Source organism: Eubalaena glacialis, chromosome 16 (assembly GCF_028564815.1).
Source record: "Eubalaena glacialis isolate mEubGla1 chromosome 16, mEubGla1.1.hap2.+ XY, whole genome shotgun sequence".
Lineage (NCBI taxonomy): Eukaryota > Metazoa > Chordata > Mammalia > Artiodactyla > Balaenidae > Eubalaena > Eubalaena glacialis.
The window spans coordinates 78,747,396-78,772,225 of NC_083731.1; the positions used below are offsets into that span (position 1 = coordinate 78,747,396).

Below are 24,830 nucleotides of genomic sequence, written 5' to 3' on the forward strand. Positions count from 1 at the left end.
TATTTATGAGATGTCCAAGTTAGTCACAACAATATATTTGACACAATGAGACCATTAACTCTTTCAAACCTACCTAAAAAAATTCACAAACATTACTTATTTTTTCTCTGTGGCACTAACAGAGCTAGCCGTTAAAAAATAAGGATGACAATGCAAAGGAAACATACATATATTAAAGCACCTGGGTTTATCTTGAGGAAGTTTTAGTGATGTGCACATAGGGTGAGTAAATGAATCCTATTACGTTATGGTGTTGTGCTGGATAAATATGATTCAGCCTCTGACACACAAGGCGAATTCAATGTCCACACCAAGACCAAGTCCTGAATTCTAACAGCTACTGGGATATTACGTTTCATGCTAGGACGTCCCCCTTCAAGTCGAGGTTAATATATACAGCCCTCGAAACCTAAGGGCATTGTGTCACACACTTTAATATGAATTTAGACATAACTAGCTTTTTGGTCTTGTGTAGCAATGCATTATGAGACAGAAAGAACATATAGCCTGATTCTCTGACCTGTGAATTGGTAGCTAGAAAAAAATAAAACAGAAAAAAAAAAACCCAAAAAAAAACCCTTTCCTTTCATTTTGTGAGTTTTCTGATGGCAAGGACTACATCTGTGTCAACACCCACGGCTGATCCCTGATGTGACAGTCAATTCAGTGTGTGCTCTGACTGCCTTTGCAAAAAGTGAACTGACCAAAATATACGGTCTCTCTAGGCATGCCTATATGAGCTGCTAGGTTGGCTGTTCTCACAGACTGAGTCACAAATCAGTCGAGTCAATCAAATACTAAATATGACTAACTATTATTTTTTACTGTGTTTTACTATTATGATTTTTACTATCCGTATGGCAAAAAGCTGAAACCAGTTTTTACATAATCATCAATTTATGCCCCAGATGTAATGTTAAGCATTTTGTAGATACAAGTACTTATGATACTAAATATTATCTGATAGCAATTCAAGACTCATGTAATACTCAGTATATTCAGTACTTCCAAGCAGGACAGGCAGTTTTCGTGGTCATAATATAGGCTTTTGTAAATCCCATAAAGTCAGAATTTGACTACCCAGCACTCCCAGCTGCTAAGGTAGTACCAGCACACAGCAGGCATTTAACACATGCTTGCTGCTTGACTAATACTTGAGCTACTCATCCTGTTTAATCTAGAAGAGCATATTTCTCCCTTTATGTTAAGGATAATGGATAAAATGGAACCACATTACATATGCCCACATTAAATGCCTAGGAAAGTCTTGGCAGGGTGGGTTTTATGGAAGTCCTTAAGGTTCATAATGATGACAACAGTTTTTAATCAAAAAATAAATCCCCCTAAATGGAGGCAATACTGTATGGATAATATTATGCAATAATGTCTTAGGGATAATCTTGTCTTTATTTAAAACTTAAATAAAATTCTACATTTTAACAAATCCAGTATTCACAGTTTTGTTCTTAAGGATTAACATAAACATTTCTATTTACATAGCTCCTGTTGAAAGGAACTTTAAACACTCTAAATATTATTACATTTAACTTTTCTTGCTAAGTGATGGAACAAAGATACAATCAACTGTTAACCATCATTTGGTTTAAAAGATCATTAGAAAATAAAGTAGTGAACAGATAATTACTATAATTTAACATTTTTCTTTAAAATTCCTTTTTTTAAAACATCTTTATTGGAGTATAATTGCTTTACAGTGGTGTGTTAAGTTTCTGCTGTATAACAAAGTGAGTCAGCTATACGTATACCTCATAGCAGGACATTATATTATCTTCCCTGCTGCCAAATGGTAGTTTTTAAGAAATGAATTCTCTTTTTGGAAATATCATTTTCATCATTTTTGAGCTTCACTTTGAAGATGTTAATTAATTGGATTTAAAACCCTATTCTGCTTCTTTAAAATTTTTTTCTGTCTAATAACTTCTAATTTGTGTTAGTAATGGACAGAAGATACCACACAGCCCTGCTGCTCAATTCAACTTTTCTTCTTATGAACACTACACTCATCTAAAAGGAAAAAAGGAAACTGGGACATATGTAAAAATACAATTAGATAAAATACATGTGATAATGTACCATGTTTAATAATAATAAAGTAGACCAAACATTTTTTACACACACACACACACACACACACACACACAAATCCTGCTAAAAATGAAGTTTCCTTTTTTAAGGATATGGTTTTAAAAAAGAGAGTAAATAAGGAGGTTAACTTACTAGTATTTAGAGTATGATATTCGGTATAATGTAGAATTGGTAGCTAATTAGTTGAGCTGGTTGGAAATCAAGCAACACTGAATATGTGTTATCCTCAAACCAATATCACATCTTAGTTCACAACTTAGAGCAGAGGCACTTTCTCTCATTCAGTATCTACACGAAGAGATACTACTTCATAATAACACTTTTAGTTTCTTCATTTACTGGTCTTCACCTCTAGCTATGGGCAACAAGAATAAGTCATCTGGTCATCTAGTTCATTCTCCTACCACCTTTATATATATATGTATATGTATATACATATACATATACATATATATATGTGTGTGTGTGTGTATGTATGTATATACACACATATATATATGAAGCTTTCCATGCCCATGCTCTCTCACAGGCTGGAACGGGCCAGCCATGTAGTTACAACACAGCGTCCTGTACACGTCTTTTCTTCTCTACTTTTATAGTATTTCAGTGGCAGGTGCACAGCATTCCTGGAAAATTCCTACCTCTGTTTCATCACAAATATTCCCAAACTCATGTCTCAGTTTATTTTAGAGTACTGTTAAAGCTGTGCCCAATGTACGAATCATAATTAGAATAAGCCTGGCTTAGGCACTTGCCATTATCAACACTTTACAGAAACCAGTCTCTATTTTACAGGAAACATGTGTATGTGAACTATTGAAAGCTTGGTAATTAAAGACAGTAATTATTTCTAGGAAATGTCTTATCCAGTCCTTCAGTCATTCAACAATATTTATTGAAAACCTATTATTTGTGCAACTATGCCAGGAACCAGAGACTTAAGATGCAGAGAGAGGGACTCATGGTCCACTTCAGTGTTTCCTCAGAATAGCAGCTCCAAGGAATAATAACTGCTCTTCCATGAACAAAAGGTTCCACGGAAAACATGTTTGAGAAACTGTGGGTTATCAACAGCTTTATTTGTGTAAGGCTTTCAGAGCTCACATAGAAAGTAAGAGTATATGCGGTGTTTTCTAAAATTGTTTTACTCTGGAGTCCCCCCATTTTTTTCCTAGAGGATATTTTCGGGAGCACTTTTGAATAAAAAACACTCAGGAATCATACCAAGCAAAGAAATCATCTTGTTCAGCTTTGCCTCACCAGGGCCTAATCAGAAGGGGGTATTCAGTCATTGTCAAATAAATAAACAGATATTTACTACACCCCATGGTAGAAAGCAGTAAGTGTCCTCTTGAGGCACAAATAAAACATATGGAAATTCAGAGAAGGGAGAGACTACACTTGGCTGAGAGAAATCATAGGAAGTTGAATGGACCCGATGACACTGAAGGAAATTTCGGAAGGATGGGGACATTTGGAGACTGGGGAAGGGCTGCTGAGCACAGGGTCAATGTGAGGGGATCTGGGAGTTTCCTCAGGCTGAAGGTTATAGTGGTTGCTCTTTTGTACACTTTGAATATAGCCACATTCCAACATAGATGTTTGCTGCTTAAGCTTTCGTATTTTAAAACCCTTACAACACCAGCAAAAACTATTAGGAAAATTAAAAGAGCAAAACATGTTTAAATGAGTTCTTAGTCTGGTAGGACAATTCTAGACAAATACTTACTGCTGTTCGGGTTGTCTCCTATGATATGGTGTCGCCCACTCCAGTACCAGAGAAGCAGGGTAGCATCTCGAGACCCAGACACGATGTAGCAGTCCCCACCTATGTATGACTCAGACCTGGCCAAGCACGTCACCACATCCCAATGGCCAAATACAATCTGAGTTAGCTTCCCTGAAACACAGAAATCGTAGGTCAAATTCATTTGTTATTTTTCTTTAAATGGTAATAAGCTTAACTTTACTTTACTAGATTTGTGAAAAGTGAATCTATAGACCCCCAAACTTACAAGGTAATTTTGTAACAAAATCTAGCTACAGATTTGGTTTCTTGAGTTGCTTCTGAAAAAGTGATACAAGAATGTCACTTGGGACTTCTTAAGAAAAGAACATAAAATAACACAATCATGATTTTTTTTCAGGGTTGGGCCAGACTAAGGGGAGGTTTAAGGTCTTTTATTGGACCTGATTTGTGGGAAGGGGACCGTAGTCCCAGTTGTCCTATGAACTCAGGGCTCAGCTCACACTGAAGTTCAGAGTGGATAAAATTATAAGTAGTCATTTACTTACAATGCGAGCATTTAATTTGAATCTCGGCACTCAAGATGAAAATGCCTACATTATTAAGTATGATTTCATATGAAGCTTTAGGTGTAACAATTGGCATTTTGAACAGGATAAGGCATTTCATAGCTCAGTTTACCTGTTTCTGTAGAATAAACTCTGAAGCTCTTATCCCAGAATCCACAGATAAGAATATAGCGATTGTCTGCTGTGACCACAAAACAATGGGCGTTGATTTGTATGCTCTGGTCAACAAGGTCTGTGATCTGTCGTTTGTTCACACCAGAGTTATTGGCTAAACATAAATAGAAAAAGAACTTTAAAGAAAGATTCCACAAGAGTTTCACCAACCACTTATAGAAGGAATACTTTTATGCTTCATTTACCTAGAAATGGGTTCTTAAGGCTATAAGATTATTAAGATTTTAACATTTCCCCATGAGAAATATAAACTCTTTAGTAGCAGTGATTATTTATGAACCATATTATATATTAAAAACTTGTTGGAAATTTAAGTTCTCCACCGATATGAGGAATTTAAGGTGTGAATTTACAACATAATAAAAATATCTAAATGCACTAACTTCAATAGATGTTCACCCTGCACAAGTTCATTAGTGTCCAACAAGTTCAATAATAATGAGGAATAAATATTGTATGAAGTATGTTACATAAGGAAATAAATGTCTTAATATTTGCCTCCATCTGTCATTTTCTGATGGCATTTACAATTCATGTGAAAAGAAGAAAGTAGGGATTTGTGGGAGGGGTGTTGTTATGTAGGCAGCCCCTCAGGGAACTTTAGGTCAGCAGCTTTAAAGACCTGGATTGTCAACAAACAGAAGCCTTTCCAGAATGGTCTGGCAGGGGAGGAGAGGAATAAGAAAGATGGGAGAGGGACTGGGGAGGAAAGAGACAGGCAGAGAATCAGTGGGTAGCACTGGGACTGAATCTGAATAAAGTCAGGAACTCAGACACACCATCTGATTTCCCTGGTGCCTGTCTGTATGCCAGCCTGTGCCTTACCCCACGCCGTCCTTTCAGGCTAAATCCCTGGGCTGAATTCTTAAACAGAAAATGCAGATGTAGAAGATCAACATCACTTTCTAACACCACTTAAATCTAAGTGCTACTATTTGTGGATATCTACTAACACTATAATAGTAATTACTAGAGAAGGTAAAACATAAAAAATAATTTTAAAAACAGCAAAGGAAAAGGAAAGCAAACGTCCCGAGTCACTTGAAAACTATATAATTGGTCCTTGATTAATTAGAATACAGCTATTAATTTTTCCACAGTTGCACTCCAGCTGTACGTGACACTGTCGATGTCTTTTCAGCAGAGAAACAGCTAGACCTCAACTCTAAAAATATTCCTTGTCCTAAGCGTATATTCTCCCAAAGAAATGTAAGTGCTATTTTGTGTTGGAGTATAAGGAACTAACCCAAATGGCTGTCTCTCATCCTGTTTCTGGGTTCAAAGATGTAGGGTGGATTAATCTAAGAAAAAAATACTGCAACTTGTGTATGGCTTTATAATTTTTCATACCATGTTCAATTTTTTTCTAATTTAGTTCTCATAAGATCCCATGAGGACAGGCAGAACGAACATGATTAGGAACCATCTTGCAGACATGAAACTGAGGCCCAGAGAGATTAAGGCACTTGCTGTGGATCACACAGCTAATAAATGTGTATGTGATTATTTTAAAGTACTTGGAATATCTGCTGCAAATAGTTATAGCTCCCGAGTTTGCAATTCATATGAAATCTTTAATTAAAAAAATGTTTAGCTCTAGTGAATGGAGATTTCCAGAAAAGAAATTCTTTAGTATTAGTTTTCTTTAGTAATAGTTTTGAGTCCTTATATATTTCAAATAATATAAAGTTGTTAAGGAAGAGTTGAGGCTGAAAGAAAGAACAGTTTGGAATCATTTGCGTTGTTTAGAAGCAACCTAAATGACCTCCTAAAATACCAAGAAAATGCCAGAAATAATTAGTTTAATACCAACAAATTCTTAGATGGCATGTTATGATTTGCACAGCTCCTTGATGGTAATTTGATGTTATCTGCACATTAATTTGTGGCAGAAAAAAATATTATTCAACTATCATTTGTGATAAATAACCACATAGGTATCTGTGGAGAGGCAGCATCCATGAAAATGTATTTTTGTTGCTAACATACCAATGAGTGGATCCATTTCAATGGGAAGATGATGGGCTTGATCCAAGGAGTAACCTGGAGCTCCTCTGAGGCCTAAAGATTAATTGAAAGAGAAAATGACCATAAAATTCTCAGAAAGGAGGAATTTCCTAATAAGCAGTGTTTTATAATGATTATACAATATATATATTTGCTTAAAAATTATTTGGTAAATTACTGCAAGAATGATTCAGTCACACTACATGTTTTTGTAGACACTCTTAAAAAAATCATCACAGCAGGGACTGCTAGTCTCCACTTAAGATGGAGAAAGCTGGGAAGAGTGTTATCCTAACAATAAGAAAAAGCTGGATAAAGTAGAAGATTACAAAATTTCTTGAACCCATCAGAGAGCTGAAATCTAAGAAAAGGTCATGCCTACAAGTAGGGATGGGTATGGGCACAGGTCCACCTGGGTCAAGGCAGAGAGGAAGATGGGGATCCCATCTAAGTGGGCCTTCTTTCAACAGATGACAAGTCAACTGAAGGTACAAAATTGAGCCACACCTAAAATCTTAACCTAAAAGCTACTTTCAGAGGATTAATATTTGGAGCTTGACTGAATTCATTAGTCATAATTTTTTACGTGTGGTTATATAACATATAAAACTTTTAAACAATTCTAAAGAAAAGATCAATTCTTTATAGCTTTCTTTCAATGCAAAACATTTCTAGAGGCTAAGACTCCTGTGAATAAAGTCTTATTTTTAAAAGATGTCTGCTGCATATTTCTGATTGAATGGAAGTCGTTCTACCTCATGTTGAAAATATCGCCAATAACCATAAAATAGGGGCATTTAGAAACTCTTAGGAGATTAAGCTAAAAGTCGTTTGGTTTTTCAGAGTGATGCAGAAGTCAGTAGAATAGAAAGATTCAGGTGAATTCGGCGTGGCTCATCATTCAGTCTTAGAGACATGGGAATTCTTGGGCTTCCAAGGAGATCTTAAGTGATGAACTGGGCCAGCTAAATCAATTTAGTCACATCCATTCCTGTCCTGGCTAGATAAGTATCAATATGTCTAATTTTTATGACAGAATTATATCACTTCAAGATATACTGGCTGGAAACTTCAGGAATGAGTTTGGAGAAAACACACGTGAAATCACTGAACAATTTAGATTTTGTCTTTTCTCAAAGACTCTAAGCTCCACAGAGACAGCCATGCTGTTTGTCTTGTTCACTGTTGTACTCCCAGTGCCCAGGACCATTGACACAAAGCGGTCATTCAGATATTTCCTAAACAAATTAATGAAGTGGAAGAAAGAGGATTTGAAACCATCATCTAGAAAATCTAGATTCAAAATCACTTTTGTTTAATATGGGATAAAAGTGTTTGTTTTTTTTCCCCCTGGGGGGGCAGGGTGCGAGGACCTGAATTATCTGTAGGACTGCTTCAATTTGTCACATACTTATTGGATCCTTAACCATTAGCCAAACATTCTGTGCAGCACTAAAAGACAGCAGCAGTGAATAAGACAGACAAGAGTTAATCAGTTAGGTTCGGCAATTATGTACTCTGCCCCTTTCTGCAGCTCTTCTGGCGCCCTTGCTAGCCCGCAGCACGCCTACCCTACCCTACCTGGAGCGCAGCTTCTAAGAACCCGTTAGTAAGGGGCTCCCTTAGGTACACATACCCACTGTGTTGTGCCATCGGTTCACTGCAAACAGTCTGCTGCAGGTCACGGTCACCACCGCAGGGATGGTCAGGTGGGGGAGCGTGTTGGCTGCCACGTGCGTTACTGGAGAATTTGATGGAAACTTCAGCACCATGATCACATCCTGCTGCATCTGATCTTTAAACATGAGTGGACTCTGTGGAAGGAAACACTGTTGAATAGAAAGGGAAGAGAGCAAAGAAAACAAAAGGAATGACACAGTTAGTGAAAGCTCGGGGGAGAATGAAATTAAAACAGGCTAGCAAGAGCACAAACCAAGAGCCGAGCAGTCGGCACTCTGGTCTGAGAGGGTGGCACAGAGAAGCGAGCAGGGACTCCGCGAAGTCGCTGAGAGGACACCCGATTATTAAAGACCAGCCGCAATTTAGGTACCGCCAGACGATATGAGGAGTTGGAGATACGTCCACATGACGGAGCGTAATTATTCAGTGCAGTTACAACATCAGTTTGGTGGAAAAATCAGTCAAGTCAGTTACTGACACTGTTTACATGAAATATGCAGTGAACTGATTCTTTCATTTTTTACCTGGTTGATCTGGGGTCATGGCTACAGTCTAAATAATTAAAATATCACAGCCTCCCTTGTCAGCGCTGTGTGTGCATTTCTGCTGCGGCTCTGATGACTATGGTCTCCTTCCCCTGCTGGATGGTGAGCTTCCTGAGGGATAACACTCTCTTTTCTTTTTTAATCTTTGTTTCTCAATCATCTAGCATCTGACTTGATAGAAAGTAGACACTATAAGAACTACTATTTAGTACTATAAAATACTATAAACATTATTACATAAAAGACACAAAATAGGGATGCTGGAAATAACCATTATTTAGCTTTCAGGCATGTTTTGTAATTGTTCACTATTATATATACACATATATATGAATCCTCTGCTACACAAACTTAAAAAGCTTATTTTCTTTATAAACAGTTCCATGCCAATTTAGTCTCTAACAATTTCCCCTAGGAAAGTAATGAGTTCTGACTGGGCATTTCTCCAGGATAAATATTTTTATTATCATTATTAAACAGAGAAAACTAACAGGGGAATACAACTCTTCTGCCAAAGCATTTCATAAAATAAAGTGTGAGAGATATTCTCTTGGACAGTTTATTAAAAACGCTTCATCTCAGGTCTGGAGGCTCCGTGTCTACACTGTGTCTGGGTGTTTGGATGGGAGCAGCGCACGTGGTGAAAGCCTCTTTGCTTGGCTGCGCGCGAGGACCCACTTCAAGCAGCAGAGTTCATTGGTGACTAATCAAGGGGGCTGAAACGAGTTATTGTAGAGGAAAAGAAACGTTTTCAAACACACACATTCATTTATGTGTTTCAGTAGGTGTTCGACTATCAATTCCTCTAAGGTGTAGAGGATGTATTACCTCTGTGTCGCCAGTGCTCAAGGTCGTGCCTGGCACACAGAAGGGGCTCAATACTAACTTGTTAAGTAACTGATAGAATAAATGAAAGGTGAGAATACTTCCGTCATGAAATAACAACTGATACATTTGTTTACACATATATTACGGACAATGTTCAGGAGCATTTTATTCCAATACTAGGGTGTCTGGTGCCTTGATAACTGTCTAGAAACACTGATGAACTGTAATTCATTTTGCAAACACATTTTTACCTTCAAACATTTTTCTTTTTTTTTCAGTAAAAACTTAGTGGAAAATCACAGTTAAAAAGTAAATTCTAAAGTAGCTTCTTGGAAAAATTTTTACCTTCTTCAAATTAGATAAAGAGGGAAATGTTCACCATTTGCTAAAAACTGAAAAAAAGGACTGTTTTGTTATGAAAACTGATTTTTAAAATTCAGATTAAAATGAAAAGAGTATTACCTTTTCCTTTGAAAAATGAGAATAAACCTTTTAATGTAAGTAGCTGCTGTGGCTGCTGACACATTTTAGCTACCATTTACCGAGCACTTGTATGCCAGGGGCTGGTCTAAGTGCAATATTCAGTATTGAGTCATTACGTTTTCAGGGTTGGTACTATTTTTACCCCCAGTTACAGATGCTGAAATGTAAACAGAGAGCTTAAATACCTTGCCCAATTCATTCATTAGTTCGTGGCAAGAGACGGTGTTTGACACAAGTCTGGCTCTGAGGCCCTTATTCTTAACCCCTCTTCTCTACAGCCTCCCTGAAGTGGCTGTAAATTATATTTCTTTCCTTTTCTTAAGATGAACTACTTCCCCTACCCCACCTTGCCCAAAAAGATTAAATTGGGCAGCATCATATTGTGTTTATATTATATTTCCATTCTAATTTGTAAATGTAATCTAATTTTAGTGCTGGTGCGTGTCTGTAAGCCTGCATGTGTACAAAGGAGTTTATGTAGATGCATATACAGTCAGAGAGGATGGCTATTTTTGTGAATCCAAAATTGGGCTAGTTGAAGCCAAACTTAAAGGTAAGAACTCTATTCCTTTCTCTGTTTCTCCCTCGGGTAATCAGTATATACTGAGGCTGAAGAGTTAGCCAATAAAGTGAGGAGCCTTTTAAAATGCTGCTAAAAATCACTATTTTATTTGATCTATACTCAGGTCCAAAATGTTCCGCAAGCTGCTATGTCTTACCAGGTGCATGGCAGAGCTCCGAGGCGGATGTGGCTCAATAAGCAACTGAGATGGCGTTTGTCCAAAGTTCTGTATCTGTGCCTCCATGGCCTGCAGGGGAAGGAGAGTAATTGTCATAATCAATATGCATCAACGAGAGAGGTCAACACACTCTTTGACAATGCAAGTGTATCCCAAGTCAGCCATGAAAAGAGTCCAGAAAATTCACCGGGTGCTCTTCTCCCAGGGTGCAAAATCATCCAAGTGTTAGTATTTTGTAGACAAGCTTTGCTTCTCCTTCCAAACATGCTTCCATTAACCAAGTCACTATTCTTATTTAGAAGCAGGGGTTAAATGTGGAAATGTTATCCTGTGAGTGCATGCATGCAGCTAGAGACCAAAGAACACTCTGAACACTAAATACAACACATATACCTTAATAAAGTCCTTTGTAAGAAGGAACGTATGGGGATCTCTAATGAAATAAGCTTCTGGAATCTTAATGGGAAAAAAAAGAATGAGACATAAAGTCCACTAAGGATACAAAATAAAATCAAATAATCATGTGTTCTAACCAATTCAGAGGGCGATCAGTAGAAAGAACATTAAGACTTTTGTATAATTATCAAATATGGCAAGACTTTCACTACGAAAAATACATTTTAGTGTGCTATGCTATTCTAAGATGAATCCTGGAATATTATTTATAAGGTACGAATTCATTTTTCTCAAAAATTTCCTGAAAATTTAGAAAGAACTAACCCAAAGAGGAAATAATTCTTGGGGCCTCCTGACCTATGCAATATGTCATTAAAACCTATGCAGATGGAAATATTAATGAGATTTTGTGACTTCCAATAGATAAAAATAATTCTAGATCTCAGACTGTCTGGAGTGTAAAATATGCCTTTTTTGTGTGTATGTTAAAGAGATACTCTTATAAGAGATTTAAGTATTTCTTCTATACATAAATTCTACAGGGAAAAATTTCAATATATTAAACTAGACTAACAGAAATATTTTTCTGAAATATTGTAAGTATGTAATTTAAGTCAACAAGGAGAAGCACAATATTTACTATGATTATTACTCTGTTACCATGCTAATTTTCCCCCTAAAATTGTGTGCACTGTGGTTGCACATAAAAGTGAAATTCGAAAGTCATTGCTGAGTGCTTGGGAGTCAGGTAAGGTGGTAGGTGGCTCTCGACACAGCACTGCTACTAATCCCGTCACTATCTACAATTCTCATTTATAAAGTCTTCAAATTTAATAATCTTTCCTCCTAGACTGCATTTCAAGAAAACGTTTACCAATAAAAATGTGAATTTTCAAATTTACTAGCAATATTAAACATGAATGCATCATTATCCGCCATATTTTAGCAATTGCATAAATGGAGTTTTGGTTCTTTTACTTGCAGAGGCAACAGGACGAGTTATTAAATCTCTTTACATGCTGTCCAGTTTTAATGTATACATTTATTTGCATGTGTCCACTCATATGTGAAGTGTGACTATTTCATTAAATTGTACTCACATAGACACCATCATACTTTATCTCCCCAATGCAAGATTTATGATTAGAAAGGGGGGAGAGACCATTTCTGGTTAGGTTCACATTCTGAACAATAAACTCTTGAGAATCATTTGAAAATCAAAAAAAGTACTCATTGTATTGTTAAAGCTGCCCTAGTTAGAAAAGGTCCAATACCTAGCTTAATGTATCATGAACTAAATCTCTCTAGCAAGAGATACCATTGCTTGTGTTTTTCCTCCTCCAGATAGAGGACCAGGTTGCGGGTAGGGAGAGAGAAGTAAAATCAAACACATTTAAATCTCTAGATCAGTGCCTTGCATTTAGTAGGTAGCCTTTAAATGTTCACAGAAAGAATGAATCAACAAACATGTTTTGCTTGACTTTTTTTTTCTGGAAGGGAAATATCAAAATTACATTAGAAAATGTTCTGAAACAGATTTAATTTCCAGAAATCTTCTGTACGGTTCTCTTCAGTAGGTCCTGCCTCTGATCCTTTTGGACTGAGGCACAATACACACACACATACATATCTTAAATGGCTCTCAAATGGCATCAGGGTAAATTTCAAGTTGTGCTCAATCTCACCCTTGCATTAAGACAATCGATTCCCAACATTCAACATTTATTTATTTTAAGACGAAACTGAATCCCTCTTCCTGTGATCTACCTAAAGGTTCTTATTCCAGTATTTATCTTTCAGCTATTGTGTAGTCCTGCTTTCTAATAATTCCTTGCCCTCTGATTTTAAATTGCACAGGTCTTTCCGATCTTGAAAAAGCATGCTGTCTCCCCTAAGTCTATTAAAATATTTCAATGGGAAGTGAGCACCTACTGACTTTCCTGACTGGCTCCCCCTGTCATATGCTTTCTGTGCTCCCCCACTTTTAGGAAGTCATCAGTGTCTTCTTTTTCATCAAGAAGGGAGGTACTACTGCTGACTATTGTTATTGGGCAAATGGATATTTGTTATATTATTATTTGTTATATTATTCTCTCTACTTTTGTATATGTTTGAAGATTTTGATTTTTTAAAAAGGTGATGCTGACAAGGAGAAAAATATTGTTTTCCATGGTGAGGTTGGGCTTTGAACAGAGATACGAATAAAACTACTGTAGAGCAGAAAAGGAAAAAAAAACAGATAAATTTTTATGGCTTCATCTCTCTGTCACCAGCTCATATTTTTGATTGTCTATTTCATTTCTTTAAACATATTAAATCCTTTTAGAAATTAAAAAAAAAGGGAGGTACTTTGTATGGGCGCGTGCCAGGAGATATACACAGCCCATGCTGCAACCTATGACGCACAGCAACCGAGTAGTTGTTATGATGGAGGAGAAAATGCCTCCCTTCATGCTAACCTTGGGCAGGGTTCTAAATCCTTCCCAGAAATCCTTCCTAAATCATAATCAATGGCCTCCATATTCTCACAGCATATTTTCCCCTTTATCATGGAATTCAACACATAATTCCTTACGTGTGTCTGTTTGCTCAGACTGTGAATCTCTGCAGGTCAGGGCTGTGATTTCGTCCTACAGAGTCAAAAAATGTTTGAATACAGAAGTGGGGAAATGGTAGGGCATTTGGGCAAAACTGAAATGTAGCCTGAAAAGAGAAAAGCACAGTAGCAGAGAAAACTTCAGAGTTCTTTACTCTTGCAATTCAATACCACAAAAACAATTCAGTTAACGGACATTTGTTGAATATTTACTTCACACCAAGGGATATAAAATCAGACAGCAGACTGCCCTCCGGAAGTTTTCAGCCCATAAGGACATGAGATGAGGACATCAGGGCACATGGTAGGTAGGACCATGGGGGAGGCCAGTCCAGAGGGCCAGGGAGCCCGGAGGAGTAATGGACTGAAACTCAGGTGGAGAATGCGGGGGGAAGAGCAGGGCTGTTAGGAAAGGGACTTCCAGAAAAAGAACATGAGCTAAGGTTTGAAGGTTAAGTAGAAATTAGCTGGATAACACCATAAAACGAGTTTTTGCTATATGGAATTTTTTGTCATATAATGGAATTTTTCCATTAATACAATTTTTCCAAATATATCAAGTAAAAAATCCCAAACAACTACTTACAGTTAATTATAAGGTGGATTCTTTCTATATTATCCATTTAATAATTTAAATATTAAATTTAATAATTTCTATAGTAAGAAATGGTATCTTAGAAAATTCTACGTATTTCTATTTCTCTATATATTGTTCTGCATGAGTCAGAGAGACTTAATGTTATTCATAAAACATATATTTATTGAGTACCTACTAGTACCCGGTACCCTTCTACAGATCTCTGATACTCATCAAACAAAACAGATAGAGATTCCTGCTCTTGTAGAGGTTACATTCTAGCCAGGATGCCATAGGGGCTTACATTCAGCCAGATGTCACACAATGGCATCCCATGGGCTAGATTCAGCTCACAGACATGGTTTCTATTTGAGCCAACATTTATAGGTTGGGAAATTTCATACAGTAATTTGGATTTTCTGGCTTCTCTCAGAAAAAATCAGAAGATCTGACATTACCTCATTAGCATTCCTTCATGGCAACACTCGTCAGAAGCACAGACTCTTTTTTAACACCCACCACTCATGTGACCCATGTATGCACTGCCATCTGGCCAGCTTCACTAGTTTATTCCCTGTCTGACCTCTATAGACATCAGCATTTGTGAATCCTTTTAAAATCTAATACCAAAACTTTAGTTTGAGTTACAAGAAATCTATTGCTTTATGTATCTATTGCACTTTCCAGTGAAGAAAGGATGAACTAACATTGTATGTGGGAGCTCATGAGTTGTAAACCTTGGGAAATAAGTCTGTAAACCTAACTCGCTTCATTGAATCTAAGATGTTATCCATTATTGAAGCATCATTATTTTATATACGATGAGGAAGTACAAAATGATGCCAATTAAACGATGATGAACCGTTGAAGGTAAGACACACTGTGATTTGGATTTTGAGATACAACAATGATGTACATCTTAGAATCAACAAGTTACGGTAACTTTTTACATATAATAGTCACCGATATTATGAGTCTTACATATTTCATACAAATCTAACATAAGTAATAGGCTTTAAACACTAGATTTTAAAACATGTGACTGACAAAACCTTTGCTGATTTATAAAAGGAAAGACTATGTATTCATTGGTGGACAACTCTTTGGTGGGATAACATGAAAATATGGATCTGCTTATACTTAAATAATAACATTAGGCCTTTGTGATTGTTGAACTTGCTATTTATATTTTTTTGAGGTTCAAGGAAGACAAATTCATAAAGTACACTAATCTTAGGTGTATAGGTTGATGAATGTATGTGTGTGTGTGTGTGTGTGTGTGTGTGTGTGTATTTTCTCCCCCTTATAACCACCACCCAGATCAAGACAGAGGGCTTTGGAATGAAATGGGAAGGTTCCATATCTTGATCTGGGTAGCGGCTACATGGGAGTATATAGATTCCCTCTTTCCCCTCCCAGCCAATTATTCCCACTCCTCACCATCTGCCAAGCTGATCACTATTCTGATGTTTATCATCACTGACTATTTCTTCTGTTCTTGAACTTCTGATGAATGGAATCGTAAAATATATATTTTTGTGTTTACCCTTTTTTTTTTGGATTAACAAAGTCTGTGACATACTTCCTTGTTGTTGTGTGTCAATAGATTTTTGGTGTTTTTTTTTTGCTATTTAGTATTCCATTGTATTAATCTTCCACAATTTATCAATTCTCCTGTTGATGGACATTTGGGTTGTTAACAGTTCCAGGTTATTATGAATAAAATTGCTTAGAAAATACTTGCACATGTCTTTCGAGGGAAGTGAGTAGTTATTTCTGCCGGGTGTACACCTAGGTATGGGGTTGCTGAGTCATAGAGTAGGAATGTTTAGTTTTACTGCTAAATTGTTCTCCAAAGTGGTTGTGCTGATTTTGAGTATGTGTAAGCATTTGTGAACGCAGAATGCAAAGGTCAAGCTGTAAACAGAGCAATGATTTAGACTATGTGGACTTTTAGGGCACTGATATGCTGAAACTCTTACATGTCAAACTCATTTGTGTCTGATAATTATATAAAGAATACCACTTTACTTCTTCACCAGGAATTTTTCAGAGAGAAAGTTAGTCAAGAGATTTAAATTTTAATTGTTGTATCGATTCTTGCTTATTCTTATAAAAATTATTCTGTGAATATCTAATTAAAGCAGTCATCATGTATTTAGCATATATTTTTCTTCCCAGCTAAAATCTGTCAAGAAATAGGTAGGTGAAGGGAGGGAGGGATAAATTAGGAGTTTGGGATTAACAGATACACACTACTACATATAAAATAGATAAACAACAGACCCTACTGTATAGCACAGGGAACTATATTCAGTATCTTATAATAACCTATAATGGAAAAGAATCTGAAAAAAAATACATGTATATATAACTGGATCACTTTGCTATACACCTGAAACTAATACAACATTATAAATCAACTATACTTCAATTTAAAAAAAAGGAAAAGAAATAGGTAGGTTATAAAATTAGAGGGAAAAAAAAAGACTTTTTTAAAACACCTTGGAGGAAGTTCCAGAACACAGAATTCTGCAGGGGAAGGCAGAGAAGTGAAGAAAATGTGAACTGAATTATGCTTAGGAGAATAATATAAGCACATTTGAACAGTACATGTGATTTTCAGATTTCATACACATATATGACACACAACTCAGTTTCACCTGCTTATATGTAATATAAAGCTCCTACTAGGGAAAGTTCCCATTAGGGACAGCTTCCCTCTTGTCCCTTCCCTACCTTCTGATTGTCCCCTTCCTTAGCCTTGTTAGGCTCTCTTTGAAAAATCCTCCAGGACCCACCTGCCAAGTTACAGAATTACCCACGCCTTCATTCAGCTCTCCTTTTTCTCACTTATTCTCAAGGAGCTCTCTCTAGTTTTTCATCTTCCCCACAGGTCAGGGGCACTGTGTATGGCTGTGTCATTGATGCCACGTACAAAGGTGCCCACTTGGGGGACAAATGAGTGATAGAATCAACCCTAATTGCCAGAGGAAGGAGCACCTTTTGTAATTATCCTTCTACAGAGGGTGGCTTTTTAAATTTGCACAAACGGGCCTATGTGTTCGCAATGGCTGTGACATACGCCTTATTCCTTTGACCTGCTGCACCTCTTGCTTAATTGCTTTTTTTTTCCCCCTTCTTATCTTCCCTCCCAAGAAAGTTCTACCTCCTCTATGAACAAAGATACAAGTTTGGGATTAAATTCTCAGAAAAGGAAGGGAACATGCTGTGGTGTATGTGTGTTATATGTATGCCTATTAATACAAAAGACTTCACAGCCAAGGTAAAAGTAAATGTGGTGACCGCTAAGTCATAGTTTAGAATGATGTTCAAATTAATGATAAATTCAAAATATTCAAAAAGACAGAAATTAGGTGAACAAATGTGCTTTCTCCTTCCCTTTGTGTAGACTAGTTGCCTATTTACACCTTCCCTGGTATGCACTAGCTAAAAACTTGATTAACGTCCTCTTTTCCTCAATGCAGGTGAATTTAGCCCAGATACATTTTTCTTCCATAGAATCTTTACAACTTCTAGTCTTTTTTTGCAAATGTAATTTAGTATTGCTTTTCAGATGAAATGCCATCAGGTCTAAGTGCCATGAGAGAGACAGTGTGAGGAAGCTAATAAGGTAGGCTGTCAAATGACCTATTTCATCCATTTCTCTTGGTCTGTACAATCTTTTAAACGGTTTTCCAAAAAATCGGCATTTTATAAAGTACTATAGGCTATGCTATCCACAGTGCAAAATATCAGACTATGTCCAAATTACCAGTCAATTATCGACAAGTTTCAGAAAATTCAAGAAAAAAATAATAAAAGCTTGGGAACACACAGAAAGATTTTCAAAAAACTTCCTTAGTACTGTGTGTATCTCAGTGTACAGCTCTTACTTAGAATGATTTTACTTTAATGCTTGAGAGTGGATATTCTTTTTTTTTTGTTTGACCAGAAAATACAACTTTGACGTACAGTTAAAAATATATGTGATTTTTATCACTTCTGTTCTACCTCCAATTCTACCAATTCTATATCAAATAGGAAAAGATATGGAATCTTGAGAAGTCTGAAATAATAAAAAGAAGGATTGCTTAATGGCAGAATGTATTTTAAGTGATAAGCTTTTGCTTCTGGTTTATTGTTGTAATAAAACGAGATCATATAAAGCATTACTTTTTAATGCTGGAAAAACAGGAGCAAAATAAATCAAGCAAATGCTACCTGAACTTTATTATTTCTTGCCTTATAAACATTTAACTATATAAAAAATTAAAATGATATTTTATATTCGACTGCTTCTAGTTTTTCATAGAAACTACAAAATAAAAGAACCAAGATGTTTCCTTTGTTTTAACAATCGACTGCATTAAGGCTAAGCCTATACTAGCAAAATTATGAGCATATTTAAACAAATATTTGGTAACCCAAGTAAAAAAGAACCACATTTGCTTTAACTATCAGACTATGTTAGATGATATTTGAGGAAGGGGGTTTCTAATTTACTCATTTATCTGCCTCAGTGCTTTGTTTTATTCTTTTGGTATAAAACCGGTATAAATTTCTTTTTGGTATTAAAAAAAAAAAAAAAAAAGAGAGGAGACGTCCTCCTGCTGATTCCCTTTTCCTCCTTGGAATGATGAATTATAAGGATATTACATAATTGACTTAACAAATGAATGTGAAAAAACAAGCACCATATCCTCTAGATAGAAGAAGCTCTGTCCAGAACATTTAAAAAAAATATTAGGTCAGTGTCAGCGGTGGCAAGCTCACTCAATTTTTCTACTTAAAAATAAGTCAAGTCAGGTGAAAAAGTACATGTATTTTAATGTAGCAGGTAGTGGTTTTCCTCCCCTGGATGCCTTAAATAAGTCTGCTCCTCCTAGAGTGGTGACTAACTCAGGGGAACAGAGAAGTGAGCTGGATCAGCATCCTTGCCCCTGGGAGATGGTCTCCAGGGACTGCATCACTGGTACTCCCTTGCTCTCTGCCTTCCCACTGGGTTTAGCCACTGAGAAGTCAGGACAAAAGATAGGAAGGTGAAGTATTTTTTGTATGTTCCCTCATTGCCAAGTCATAGTTTGGCAGTGGCTGGGTTGCATTTCTCTAGCTAACGCCACATATCCTGATGGGCGACCACCCACCTAGGGCTACTTCTCCTGCCAGGCTCTGGCAATAGCCCCCTGCCCTTATACCCTCAGGCCTAGGTGCGGTACCCAGATGTTAACCCCTGGAGGCTTCACCTTCCCTTGGTCATCCACTTTATCCTGCCCCATATTTTTGTAAATAGGACTATTATTAAACTCTTCATTATCCCTTTAAAATTTGTTAAAATTTTGGTAATATTTATCACATAAAATTTTACAACGTAAAATTTACCATCTTAACCATTTTTAAGTGTACAGTTCAGTAGTGTTAAATACATTCATATTATTGTGCAACCAATCTCTAGAACTCTCTTTATCTTGAAAAACTGAAACTCTGTACCCATTAGACAACTGCTCATTTCACCTTCCCCCAGCCCCCAGAAACCACCCTTCTACTTTCTGTCTCTATGATTTTGACTATTCTAGGTACCTGGAATCATATAGTAATTTGTCTTGCTGTGACAGGCTTATTTCACTTAGCATAACATCCTCAAGGTTCATCCCTGTTACAGCATGGGTCAGAATTTCCTTCCTTTTTAAGGTGAAATAATATTCCACTATCTGTTTATGCCATATTTTTTTATCCATTCATCTGCTGATGGACCCTTGGGTTGCTTCTACCCTTTGGCTATTGTGAATAATGCTGCTGTGAACATGGGTGTATAAATATTTCTTTGAAATCTTGCTTTCAATTCTTCTGCATATATAACCAGGAGTGAAATTGCTAGATCGTATGGTAGGTCTCTTTTTAATTTTTTGGAGGAACCTCCATACTGTTTTCCAGAGAGGTTGCACCATTTTACATTCTTACAGTAGTGTACAAGGGTTCCAATTTCTCCACATCCTTGCCAACACTTGCTATTGTCTGTTTGTTTGTTTGACAGTATCCAACCTAATGGGTGTGAGGTGGTACCTCACTGGGGTTTTGATTTGCATTTCCCTAATGATTAGTGATGTTGAGACTCTTTCCCTGTTCTTCTTGACCATTTGGATATCTTTTTTGGGGTCTTCATTATCCCTTTGAAAGGGTAATGTGCTGAATTCTGACTGATACAACTAGGATTGGTATTAGGTATAATATATAAGAAAAATGCTGGTTAGCTTTTCCTTCATTTCCAGGTAGGACTGACCAGAAGGTGATTACATCCAAGCAAGAGACATTTTCGTTGAGGATTTAGAATATCTGGGGGATAAACACTGTCATAAGCTTCTTGGGGGAGGCCATGGAGTCTTTTTACAGTCTATACTTGTTAATCCTCAAAAACAGAAAAAAGAAACTAAAACACTCTGTTCTGGATGATTTAGAGACTGACCTACCTGGAAGCAAGGGTTTTAGCAGATGATATCTTAAGGATGTTTCCAGGTTTTTGGTTCTTTGCCCACTTTTGGGTTGATCATTCAATAGTACATAGTAGAAGACTCAGCCCAGAAATGCTTAATGATATGTGAGAGGAAACAGTACAATATCCCTGCCAAATTCTCCCTCGATGAATAAATTTATATAAAGCAAACTCTATGCTGGCTGATTCAGGAAATGGGGGAGGGAAGGAGGTTGAGGAGAGGGTGGTGGTGGAGGGGGAGGGAGGGAGAGAAGCAGTAGTACAGGTGGTGACCTTTCTTCACTACATGAAATAAGTTCACTTGGAGTGTCTGATTATGGAAAGAAAACAATAAAGCTGAAATAGATTTATTTGGTATGTGGGAAGATATCAAGACAAAGGTTCACCAGGTGCTGGTATAAACATTACAAAATGAAATCATACACTTTTATTAAACTAAATTCAAATTAAAAATAGTATTGCATGTATTTGGCAGAACAAAATGCTCTTCTTTGATTTTGACATAAATGGGAAACAGTAATTTAGATATACTATATTGAGATCAAATGGCTTTAAATAGGCTCATAATCAATATGTTTAAAACACTTAAAAATGAGTCCTAAACATCTAACTGAAATGTTTATGTACTTAGCTTGAGTAATATCCACTTCAACAAACTGAAGCATGCAATATGTTTTGAATAATTGTTAATTTATGCTAAGGTAACAACTGTGTAATATAACTGAACTCTATGTTAATAGAAGATAAGGAAAGCCCTTCCAGCTATTTCTATTACAAACAGCAGGCTGCAATTTTCACCCTTCTTCCTTGTGTAAAATATGACTTTAGATGCCTGTAAAAGCATTTGCTGTTAATTTCTGAAAATCAATAATTAGCATTCTCAGCACCACACAATAAAAATAACATAACGAGGGGAAAAAGCATATCTCACATAAATGACACACATCCCTCTTTGACTAACTGCATTATTTATGCTTCTCTATGGATGATTGATGACCATGGACTAGCTAAGGATTGCAGTAATTAGGAGAAAAGATAAACCTAAATTAAAGATTCATTCACTTATCAAAATTAAATGTGTCATTAATTTCCTTGATACTAATTTCTATATAGAAACTTTATTCATTGAATCATCTCAATGCATGCCTTATTGCTGTGGATGAGAAGCACATTAACAGATATATTTGAACTTATACTCTTACTAGTTTTAGGGATCATAATATTCTTGTTGTTTCCAAAATGATTCTTTAAATGTAAATAATACCTAACGTGTATTTTCACTCCGATAATTTAAAATGTAGGGTCTTTCTTTCTATTTTAATTTGGCTTTTGAATTTGCTAACATTTTTAGCTCAGCAAAATTTCTAGTAATTATAGGGGGGAAAATTAAGATGGTTTAAGAAATCTTTATCAGCCCTTTTGTTGATCATTTGTTGCCATCACGTCTCAGAATAATTGCATAGGAGAAGAACCCTGAACCTCCCTCATCTGAAGACAATTAGGCATCATGGCACCGGTAAATAGACAATATTGTGCTACAACGCACTCAAGCGATGCAGGAGGGGGTGTTGTTATCCCTTGTCAGATCAAAGAAAGAAGTCAGACATGGGGGAAGGAAAAGAGTAGGGATAACAAACTCACAGAAAGAATAAGCAGTGATTGTAGAGGTCATCAGTGTTGTCACTATAAATTCCTTCATTTACATCATCAAGATGAAAAGTGGGTTAATTTTTTTCCTTATGAATTTTATGAGTTCATCTTCTAGGAAAGCCAGCATTGCAGATGTTTTGGTTAAAGACACATCTGTCTTGTTGGTTCTTGACAGCCCTATCATGTCAGTTCTCTGTAGTAGCAAGGAATGTTTCATCAAGAAAATAAAGTGAAAACTGAAGTGATCTATTCTACTTCCTATGGGCATATTTTCACCATAGCAGATCCAAAGGACTACTTTGTTATCCCTGTCAGATCAAAGAAAGAGATAAACGAAGAAAATGTAGCCTGAGACTAAGAAATATTAGTAACAGAAAATCAGACTAAAAATACCACATTTTTATGACTACTGGTAACATTAAAATGTATTTAATGTTTTGATATTCCCAGCATAAATAGATAAATGAGTATATATGTATAAATAAATAAATGTTGCATGGCCCATATGTTCTAATAATTTGCCAGCAAAACAGCCTTTTATGGTAGGCTTATGTGTATACCTTTCGCTGTCAAAGAGAAGTCATTTAAATCATTTTTCAGCTTGGCAGTGTCGACTATAGATATGACGATATAGAGAAATAAATTATTAAAACAAGTTCTTCCAAGATACTTCATTTAATTATGTTTTGGGGTAGTAATAATCAATGTCCATGGTAGTGCTTTATAGTTTACAAAGTATTTTTACATATCTCTTCTCATATGATCCTCAAATACAGTCCTATGAGTTAGATATCATTTCTGTTATCATATTTTAGGTGGTTAAACAAAGGTACATTAAAGTGACTTATTTATGTCACTCAAATAATAATGTTGGGGCTGTGATATAACCTATTATCTGATTTCCATCTTTCCACCATCTTTCATTGACTGCTAGTTACCACAGAATCATACTCTGGGGCAGACAGGCTGAGTAATTATATCCATGATGGTAAGAGTGATAATTTTTAAAAACAATTTTAGAATAAAATATTTTTCACTCATCATAAGAGTACAGTTAATAATTGTTGTGGCATTTAATCTGTAATCTCTACTAACCAACTATTAACTATGGCATAATCTCCTAGTGCCTTTGGAACTCTCAGAAATTGATAAAATTTATGTTTTCTGGAAAGTGATTCGAACAAATGATTCAAAAAAATGACTGACAAAGATTTCTTAAAGCTACCTTAAAATTTTCCCTATAATTACTGGAAGTTTTACTGAGTTAAAAGTTTTAACAAATTCAAAAGCATAAACGAAATAGAAAGAAAACCTTACAGTTTAAATTAGTAAAATGGAAATGCACTTAAAGTCCCCTACAGTTAAAAAAATTATTTTAGAAGTAAGAAGAATATCATCTCTAAAGCTAAGTAAGTATTCTGTTGTTTTAAAATTCTTAGAGAATTTTTTTCAAAATAAACCTGCTTGAACTCTCTCCCTGGATATTCTGAGATACAGAAGGGGGGTGGTGATGAGGATATAGGTGAAATAAGAGTTAAAATTTTTGAAACTGGGTGATAAGAACACCCAGAGGATTCATTGTATCATTCTCTCTACTTTTGTAGGAAAAAAAGAAAAAAAAAAAGAAAAAAGCTTTCCAGATCATTCTAACACACCTTTAGTAGAGCAGTGCTTCTTACACTGTAATGTCTCAAACAAGTCACCCAAGGATTTCCTTAAATGCATGTGCTGATTTACTAGGTCAGGGAGGCCTGAGAGCAGAGTCTGAAGTTCTAACAAGTTCCCAGGTGATGCTGATACTGTTGGTCTATGGACCATATTTGAGTAGCAAGGAGTTAGAAAACCATGGGACCAGACACTTACAAACCAGAATAGCTTATTCCCCAAGCAGGTCATAGGATGAAGTTCTTGGCCATCATTTGGTAAGTAGAAATATAAAGCAAATCACGTAATTTTTATTAATATGTAAAAATGGATAAGAAAGATATTCAGTATCATGCTTAAAAAATACTGCTCAAATAGTCAGATGAGCTCATCTATGAAAAAAAGTGTCTAGAAGATTATGATAAAAGCTAAGACTTAAGACAATTTAAATAATATCTAATATCCAACAGACCTAGTGTTTACATATTACGAAGAGCTTTGTACCAGAACGGTTCTGTCATGTTTCTGCCCAGAGGCTGTCATGATAAAGTTTATTATCAATTACTGCTGTACAAGTATAAAATAAGTTAAGCTGTCA

At 36.1% G+C, this 24,830-nt stretch overlaps 1 protein-coding gene across 8 annotated transcripts in view; it reads right to left on the bottom strand.

Moving 5' to 3' along the window:
* NBEA (neurobeachin) overlaps nt 1-24,830 on the bottom strand; it is a 629,474-nt gene that overhangs the window by 11,485 nt on the left and 593,159 nt on the right. For 3 of the 8 annotated variants that reach the window (XM_061171071.1, XM_061171072.1, XM_061171069.1), the window contains 6 exons: nt 11,273-11,335; nt 10,859-10,948; nt 8,240-8,432; nt 6,586-6,657; nt 4,535-4,690; nt 3,836-4,006 (listed from right to left, as the gene is read on the bottom strand). In XM_061171071.1, coding sequence (XP_061027054.1) covers nt 3,836-4,006; nt 4,535-4,690; nt 6,586-6,657; nt 8,240-8,432; nt 10,859-10,948; nt 11,273-11,335 — 745 coding nt within the window. The remainder of the gene's footprint in view (nt 1-3,835; nt 4,007-4,534; nt 4,691-6,585; nt 6,658-8,239; nt 8,433-10,858; nt 10,949-11,272; nt 11,336-24,830) is intronic. The other 5 variants (XM_061171076.1, XM_061171074.1, XM_061171075.1 and 2 more) reach the window with 3 other exon arrangements.